The following is a 9,841-nucleotide window of genomic DNA, read 5'->3' on the forward strand; positions in this document are numbered from 1 at the left end:
GGTCCAAGTTCATGGAACAATACATACTCTGTGAGTGAAAATGAGGTCTACACCACTATTTCACTTACAGACATCCCACCTCTCCCAGAAGTTCCAGGAGTCTCCGGCATATTGATAGTGGCTCCCTGACGCCCGGAAATTATATACAATACCCCAGAAATCGATTTTTTTGAGAGGGAGAGTGAGAGCGAGCATCCTGATTGGTCTCTCTTTGTGCTAAATAGACCTATCAGTTTTCTCTGTGGGCGGGCTTTACAGTTGACCTCAGAAATGACAGTGTTGCTCGCTGCACTGTTTGCAACAGTGACTTTTCTATTGACCATGGTGGGTTAAAATGTAAAAGACATGTTGAGGTGAGTTTAACAGGTGTCATTCATTCATTAGCATAGCTAACGCTATTTAAACTAGCGGGCTAGCTGCTAAGGAGCTACTCTATTGATGTCCTACGTGATAACGCCAAACTCGCTGTAGACGCTTAAAGTTGTAATAGAATAAACATAATAATATAATATATGTACATATTTTAATGTCACATTTTCTGCATATACCCAACTTGGTTTACAGATTAGACAAAATCACTAAACAAAGTATTACATACACCCTTGAAGGTCGACGGGGGTGGGGGGGGGGGGATACCTCCCTGAAATGAGTTTTTGCAGGGTGGGATGTCTGCACTTAATTTGTCAGGACCTTGTTACTTAGGGTATGTTTTCCCTGTCGTGAGACATATACGCACTTTTCATTTACCTCCCGAGTCCTAGAGGTAAATGAGACATTTCAGAAGGAGATTGGTTTGCATCAATTTTATTCCCATTTTATGGTGTTGCAAGAAGTATAGAGATTAAAATGTTGGTGCTGCTAAGCTGATATCTTGGGAAAAGTAACAAAAGAAATGGTTGCCATGCACAGAATGCTTCTTCAAAATCGTATGGCATTAGATCTCTTAACAGTTGGGATGGGGGATGAAATGTGCAGTTTTAGACAAGGAGTGTTGTACTTACATACCTGAGGAGTCTGAAGACATAACTAATTTGGCTGATCATATTCGGAAAGAAGCAGCTGAAATACATCAGTGTGATGGATGGGATTTCTTTGACTGGATTCATTTAAGTCTCAGAAACTGGAGTTATTATTCATACTAACACGCCTGATCATATTCTACATCTTTCGTTACACATTTAAGGGTGATCATTAATAGAATAGTTCAAACTCACAAACTCTTGTCATGGCTACTAATCTGCCCAAGCATGAATAGTCCAGTGAATTCTTTGAAGAATATAGACCCTTTGATATTTCCTAAGTTCTGTAATTTTTGATTATTTTATACTTAAGGTAGCTACCATAAATTTTTCTGCCTCTGAATTTTCAGAATTTATGATTCTAATGTGTGATTTAGAATCAAAGGGGGAATGTTGGAGCCGACTGCTTAATTGTTATTTTCTTTGCAGTTTAAAAAATTTCTTATCTCTATAAAAAGCTGGTCCTCTTTGAGTACCAGCTTTTGTCTTTTTTTCTTTTGTCTCTCCCTCCTGCAAGTAGCCTCTGCTCCTGTCACTGTTCATTTTAGATTTTCTTTGTTCTATTAATGCTTAATAAAACAGTCATGAAGCAACAAGTTTGGTGCCTCTTCCCTGACTACGGAAAGAACCTTGGATTAAAACACCACATTCCAACATAATATAGCAAACATTAGTGGGAAGTTAGAGGACTGGGAAGCTTTTAAAAATCAACAGAAGGCAGCTAAAAAAAGCCATAAGGAGGAAAAAAGATGAAATATGAAGGTAAGCTAGCCAATAATATCAAAGAGGATACCAAAAGAGAGACGAGAGTGGATTTTCCACTGCTGGAAATGACACTGGAGAGGTAGTAATAGGGGCCAAAGAAATAGTCGACAAACTTAGTAAGTATTTTCCATCAGCCTTCACTGTCGAAGACATGAGCAATATGCCAGAAACTCAACAGTGTTGGGACATAAGCGTGTGCCGTTGCTATTGCGAAGGAGAAGGTGTTTGGGAAGTTGAAAGGTCTGAAGATACACAAGTCACTTGAACCAGATGGACTACACCCCGGGGTTCCTGAAAGAGATAGTTGAAGAGATTATGGACCTTTCAATCATTCTAGAATGGTTCTGGAGTACTGGAAAATTGCAAATGTCACTCCACTCTTAAAGAAGGGAGGGAGGGGAAAGACAAGAACTTATAAGCCAGTTACCCTGACTTCAGATTGGGAAGTTGTTAGAGCCCATTGTTCAAAATGAGGTTTTGAGTCACTTGGAGGCACAAATCAGCCAAAGTCAGCATGGTTTCCTTAAGGGGCAGATCTTGCTGACAAACCTGTTGGAATTCTTTGAGTATAGACAAAGGAGAGTTATGTATGTGGATTTTCCGAAAACCTTTTGTCAAGGTGCTGCACATAAGCTGCTGGATAAGAGCCCATGGTATTACAGAAAATATGTTACCATGGACAGAAGATTGACTGATTAGCAGGAGGCATAGAATGGAAATAAAAGGGGCCTTTTCTGGTTGGCTGCCAGTGACTAGTGGTGTTCCAAAGGGATCACTTCTTTTCCTGTTACAGTATATGTCAATGCTTTGGATGATACAATTGATGGCTTTTTAGCCAAGTTTGCGGACAACATGAAGATAAATGGAGGGGCAGGTGGTGGTAAGGAATCAAGGTATCTGCAGAAGGATTAGACAGATTGGGAGAATGGACAAAGAAGTGGCTGATGGAATATAATGTCAGGAAGTTGTTTGGTCATGCACTTTGGTAGAAGACATAAAGGCAGAGGCTATTTTCTAAATGGGGAGACATTTCAAAAATCAGAGGTGAAAAGGGACTTGGGAGTCCTCATGCAGGATTCCCTAAAGGTTAACTTGCAGGTTGGGTTAGTGTTAAGGAAAGCAAATGCAATGTTAGCATTCATTTCGAGAGGACTAGAATATAAAAGGATGTAATTCTGAGGCTTTATAAGGCATTGGTCAGTCCATACTTGGAGTATTATGAAAAATTTTGGGCTCCTTGTCCAATGTGCTGGCATTGGAGAGAGTCAAGGTGATTCACAGGAATTATTCTGGGAGTGAAAGAATTAATGTACTTGCTGGAGATTAGAAGGATGGCCGGGGGGTGGGGAAATCTCATTGAAACCTGTTGAATACAGAAAGGCCGAGACAGAGTGGATGTGGAGAGGTTTCCTATGGGGAGTCTAGGAGCAGAAGCCACAGCCTCAGAATAGAGGAATGTCCATTTAGAACAGAGACACGGAGAAATTTCTTTAGCCAGAGGTGTAGCGAATCTGTGGAATTCATTGCCAGAGACAGTCGTGGAGGCCAAGTTATTAGGCATATTTAAAGCAGAGATTGATAGTTTCTTGATTAGCCAGGGCATCAAAGGTTACAGGGAGAAGGAAGGAGAATGTTATTGAGAGGGATAATAGATCAGCCATGATGGAATGGCAGAGCAGACTTGATGGGCTGAATGGTCTAATTCTGCTCCCATGTTTATGGTCTAAATATAACTATCTTCCTCAAAGGACTGGAAGTAGAGTCTTTAAATATTTTTAAGACGGGCAAATCAATTTTTGGTAAGCAAGAGTGAAATATCATCAATCATCCTGGTAACGTTGTACATTCAACCACTGGCCAACATCAGGCAGGTACTGGAGAGGCTGAGCACTGTAATCAGCAGGCACAGAACAGCACACCCTGATGCCTTCCCTGTCATTATGGGGATTTCAACCAGGCCAGTTTGAAGAAGTCTCTGAACTACCATCTGTGGAACCAGAGGAGCCAACACACTTGACCATTGTTCTACCACCATCAAGAATGCTTACTGTGCCAGCCCATACCTGCACTTTGGATAGTCCCGCCACCTGGCTGTACTTCTACTCCCAGCACATAGGCAGGGAATAAAGACCGCAGCACCAGTGGTGAGCACCAAGGGGGTATGGTTAAGGGAAGTGGAGGAGCACTTATAGAACTGCTTTGAGTTGGTGGACATGACGATATTTTGGGATTATGCTTAGGATCTGAATGAATACATTGCAGTTGTCACCAACTTCATCAAGACCTGTGTGGATGAGTGTGTGCCCTTCAGAACTCAGTCCAAAAGCCATGGATGAACCAGGAAATTGATAGTCTACTGAGGGCTAGACCTATGGCATTCAAGACCGGAGATCGAGAACTATACAAGACCAGGTATAACCTACAGAAGGCTATTCTAAGGCCACAAAAACAATTGCAATTGAAGTAAGAGACAGAATCGGTTGCACGTCAGCCAATATTTCCAACAAGGCAAAACCTAACGTCGTAAATGGATGTGCTACTTCACTCCCAGATGAGCTCAATGTGATTTATGCATGCTTTGAAAGTTAGAATAAAATTATACCTGTGCAAATCTCTACAGCATCTGGTGACTCTTTCTGTAACCCTCTCACTGTAGGCTCGTGATGAGCTAGCTATACTGCGAACACAAACTAACAGCAACGTTACTCTACAATGCATGGAAATAATGATGAAAAGGACATTTCCAGTCAATAAACATGTCTAAGGTGGATATGATTTGGGTAACCACAAAGTTTGAATGTTTCTTCTAGGGGAAAAATAAGACAATTACCTGTACAAATAGATGACAAGGCATCCATGAAAACTTAACATTCACCAGGAAGCAATAATTTAGCTCACACCAGTATACAGTTAGATTAAAACTGAAACGGTTCTGCACTGAAGAACCAGTCCAAGCAAAAAATATCCACACAACATCCAAGGAAAAAGACCATATTCTGCATGAGGATTTTCTGACATCAGTATCTGTCCTTCCAAACTGAGTTCCATATTCTTCTGGAAACCATGTTCTTCTGCTATGTTCGTTGTCCATTTCTTTCTTTCTTTTTTCTTTCATCTTTCTTCCACACTCTCTGTAGAAAAATTGCTACCCATTCTTCTCCTGGGTATTTTATTGGCCAAAATATTAACAAGACAAATTGTATTGGCTAACTCAACAAGCCTATTTCATCAACTGAATTTTTAATTTAAACCGAAAAATTGAAATACTGGATTGTATAATGTAATTAAAGGAGTATATGTATATATATGTTTGCATTTTGAGAAAATCTGCAGAAAATAAAATAAAATGTCCAACAGCATAACTGTATTAATAAAATAAAGCATGGTCTGAAACCAGGGTATTACATTGGTCTTGGAGGATGACATCAGGACATCTTTCATGAGGGTGAAGCCTCACAAGGCATCAGGCCCTGATGGTATTCCTGGTAGGGCAATGAAAATCTGTGCCAACCAACTGATGGGAATGTTCAAGGACATCTTCAATCTCTCACTACTGCAGTCAGAAGTTCCCACCTGCTTCAAAAAGGCAGCAAACATATCTGTACCCAAAAAGAGTAGGGAGAGCTATCTCAATGACTATTGCCCAGTTGCACTCACATCTACTGTGATGAAGTGCTTGAAAGATTGGTCATGGCCAGAATCAACTCCTGCCTAAGGTAGGACCTTGATCTGCTGCAACTTGCCTTTCGCCACAATAGATCTACAGCAGAAGTAATCTCACTGGCTCTCCACTCGGCCTTCGATCACCTGGACAATAGGGTCCAGGCTTCTGATTCACTATAGCTCACCATTCAACACAATCATACCTGCAAGTTTTAATTAACAAGCTCCAAAACCTGGGCCTCTGCACCTGCTTCTGCAACTGGATCCTTGACTGGGACACCACAGTCAATGCAGATCAAAAATATCATCTCCTTGCTGACAATTAACACACTTCAACACAACACCTTCACACACTTAGCACACTTCAAAAATGTGTGCTAAGCCCATGACTCTCCCTCTACACCCATGACTGTGTGGCTAGGCACAGCTCAAATGCCATCTATAAATTTGCCGATGATACAACTACTGTTGACAGAATTTCAGATGGTGATGAGATGGTGTACAGGAGTTGAGTGGTGCCATAACAACAACTTTGTACTTAATGTCAGTAAGACTAAGGAATTGATAGTGGTATCTACGGAGGGGAAGTCAAGGGATTAGCAGCAAAAAGGTCAAGTAGTTTCAGATTCCTGGGTGTTGACATCTCTGAAAATCTATCCTGGTTTGTACATATTGATGCAATTATAAAGGAGCCACACCAGTGGCTACATTTCATTAGGAGTTTGAGGGGACTTGCAATGTCACCAAAGACTCTCACAAATTTCTACAGGTGTACCGTGTGGAGCATTCTAACTGGTTTGCTTGTTTGTGTTTTTTAAAAATACAGCATAGAGTAGTCCCTTCCATTCCTTCAAGCCACACCACCCAGCAACACCCAATTTAATCCTAGCCCAATCACAGGACAATTTAAAATGACCAATTAATCTGGTATGTCTTTGGAATGTAGAAGGAAACTGGAGCATCTGGAGGAAACCCACATGGTCACAGGGTGAATGTACAAACTCCTTACAGATTGCGGCAGGAATTGTATCTGGGTTGGTGGTGCTGTAAAGCCTTGTGCTATCCACTATGCTACCACGCTGCTCCGTGTTGTATCACTGTCGGGTGTGGAGGGGCCACTGTACATGATTGGAACTTACTGATTAACACATTGTCATCAAATGTCATCATCTTGGCCAGAAGACTGTTTCACCTAAATGAAGGACTCCATCTTTAAATATTATTTTCCTACTTCTAGATGGCAGTCAGACTGACAAGCTAAAACAAAAAAATAAGTACATCGACTTTAGAAATGGTAACATTCAGTTAGTGTAGAGTTTGCACCGGATTTTTTTTAAAGAGTCAGGAATAAGCCAATAGGCTGGTCCTGGACTTATTCCCTGGCATAATTTACATATTACTATTTAACTAATTATGGTTTTATTATTATTTATGGTGCAACTGTAACGAAAACCAATTTCCCCCGGGATCAATAAAGTATGACTATGACTATAATTTTGAAGGATGGCTTTCTTTTTTTGGAAAGGAGAAACAAAATAATAATCATGAGAATGGTACAATACAGGGAGAAGGCTACAGATAATGTGTTGGGCAATGAGATTAGCATGGACAGGTATTTGATGGGTAGTATGTATAAAGTGGGCTGAAGTAGTAGGAAGATTTAAAAAACGGCTATTTAGAGAAGGGATACTATTCTAAAAGGAGTGCTGGATCAAAGTGACGTTGCAGTACGTCTGCAGAGATCATTGAAGGTTGCAGGACAATTGAGAAAGTGGTTAAAAGCCTTACAAAATTGTGGATTTTGTCAATGGATACACAGAGCATGAAAGTTCTTCTTTATCTTCAGCCCATCACACCTGCTGGGGACAGGCCAGTGACAGCAGCTCACCAGAGTTCTCAGTCCTGGGTTGGAGGCTGATTGGCCCTATAGCTTTCACTTTCACTACATCGCGTCATATGTCTTCTAGGTGAAGATCCTTCTTCTCCCAGGGATGAGGTCTTTTGAGTCCCTGTTGTTGATTCTGTGGCACTGGGTTTTTTAACGAGATGGGGATTCTAGCCCTATACCCAACCCTTTCACAGCTGTGCTTGGGACTGTCAATGGTGGAGTTATGAAGGTTATACTGAACATTTAGACAACACTGCTTGACCTCTGGTTATAGTGTTCAGTTCTGGTCACTGCATGCCAAGGGCATGAAGACATTAGAGAGAGGGTGCAGAACAGATTTACAAGAATATTTCCTGGGTTGAAGGCCCAGAATGAAGAACTGAAAATAACTCAGTTTCTCTTTGCACAGATGTTGCCTTATTTGCTAATGTTTCCTGCTTGATATTTTAACATTATTTAAAGTAGGTAAGGAAGGTGTTGGGGGTTAATTAGCTTTAATAACTACCTCATTGATTATAAAACGTTGGGAAGATCCTAAGACTGAAATATACTATATTTTTCCCATCCTTATCTCAGGAGCAGTACTTTTGGTACCACAGTGAGTTTCGAAGGTGTACTGTATACATCTATTTCTCTCCTGTCAGGGAGTAACACTTGACACTGAATGTCTCACTCCCTCCCTCTCTCACCCTCACTCCTTTGAGTGCTCAATACCTCTCTTGCAAATCTCTTGTGATCCACGCTCCTGACAAACTACCGTTTAAATCTGATTTCATATATTTAAACATAGTCTCTCCGGACCTGCACCGTTTTGTCAGAGTGCACTCTGCTTCTCTGCTGCCTCAAGGAGTTAAAAAGGAATATAGTACCGTACCAACAGCACTGTTTGCCGCCGATGTTCTTCTTCTTCTGCAAATAACCACGTTGTGCATCATTACTAGTTGAATCCCGCTATGAGTGAATATTACTAAAGTACCGCACTGGCTAAAACATACTTCGTGATGTTCTGAGTTTGTGAAGGTGTTAGATCACTGTATCCCGAATAATATTTAAAGGTCAATCCTCTCGCTCGGCGTTATAGATTGATCGAAAGCATATCGGTCTTCTCGGCACTCTTACCCCAGTCCCACAGTGACAGTTACCTGTGCCACCCGGCACTGTGCTCCACAGCTGAGGTTCTTCGTTGTCTTTCCCGAAGGTTTTCTTGAAGAAGTTTTTGCGTTTATCGGCTTGGTGCGCTTTGGCCCAGCCGGGTTTATATTTAAGCACTGCCACACTGGTCCGCTTCGCCTTGTCGTGACCTCCCAACTTGACCTGCTTTAGCTTCGAGGTCTGACTCTTTGGGCCCCCGGGCAAAACCACATCCCCGATGGTTATGGCCCTAGTGGGCGCTCTCCCCGTTTCTTCCATGCTGCTCTTCGCCACATTTTTGTTCTGCATTAGTGTACGGACAGGCAACGCGGCTCTATCCCGCGATCACAGTACTGTACCACGGCCACCTAGCCATGTCTGTAGGAAGCGTGCGCAACCGTTACTAAGCAACCGAGCAGCACTAACAATCGCCTCATTACCCTCTGAGTTTGCTACTGCCCATTGCACGCCGGCTGTTCCAATCAATGTTGACTTCAATTTTACAGAACTTGAGAAGAAACAGAGGTAAAACAAACTACACTTAAGGTTCTTCTCAATGTCCCGTTTTTTTGTTTACACTCTGAAGTGTCCGATAATGGTGTATGTCACACACACACACACGTGAAAAAGCGGGTTGAGAAGACAGCACCGTCTTTACCTGAGTCTAGAGCAGCAGGTCCCACATTTGGATTCCAGCCGATCTCCACCTAGGGGTTAATCAAAGGTGCAAACCATCCTCCTAGAACGGTTTCCCTTCAAACATTTGCTTTCATGGGCTTCTATCACTGTGGCAGTTGCGAGAGCTGCTCGGAGAATACAGTACTTATTGTTTAAATGCAAAATTGGCAATTTGATCAATTTTGTCTGAAAATTCCCTTTGCGGAATGTATAAAACAGAATTTAATCCCACGTGTAAAACATCCCATCATGCCCGAACAACATTTTAGCAAAATGGATTTGGTGAGTCAGATCAATGTCTGCTAACTGAGGGCTCCTGAGATCTCAAGTGCCTTTAATCAGCCTTCTCAAATAGACATTCTACTTTAGGACAAATATGTATGAACTTAAAAACTGTTTTGCCTTGTATTTTCATAACACTGAACTAAATTAAATCGTGATATTTCTGAAGATCAACCAATACAGAAGGGACATTAGGGTGTTGAATATTTTGCTACCAGGAAAAAAGTAGATATGTTTGACATCACCATTGCTACTGCAATACATGCTTAATAATGAACAATGGCATTGGTCTGGACAAGGTGGTGTCAATATTTACTCCAAACCAATTGTGAGCATGTTCCTTAAGTGCTAATGTGAGTCACTAAAATCAATCCTTCCATGCTAACTGGGTGTTGCTTGTCTGACATTGAAGTTA

The 9,841-nt window shown here is 41.5% G+C and overlaps 1 protein-coding gene across 3 annotated transcripts in view; it reads right to left on the reverse strand.

The window, feature by feature from the left end:
• LOC140210237 (uncharacterized) overlaps nucleotides 1–8,833 on the reverse strand; it is a 54,968-nt gene extending 46,135 nt beyond the window's left edge. For all 3 annotated transcript variants that reach the window (XM_072279114.1, XM_072279115.1, XM_072279116.1), the window contains exon 1: nucleotides 8,478–8,833. In XM_072279114.1, coding sequence (XP_072135215.1) covers nucleotides 8,478–8,775 — 298 coding nt within the window. In that variant the 5' untranslated portion in view covers nucleotides 8,776–8,833. The remainder of the gene's footprint in view (nucleotides 1–8,477) is intronic.
• Nucleotides 8,834–9,841: the final 1,008 nt, after the last annotated feature.

The sequence above is a fragment of the Mobula birostris genome, chromosome 15 (genome assembly GCF_030028105.1).
Source record: "Mobula birostris isolate sMobBir1 chromosome 15, sMobBir1.hap1, whole genome shotgun sequence".
NCBI classification, from domain to species: Eukaryota; Metazoa; Chordata; class Chondrichthyes; order Myliobatiformes; family Myliobatidae; genus Mobula; species Mobula birostris.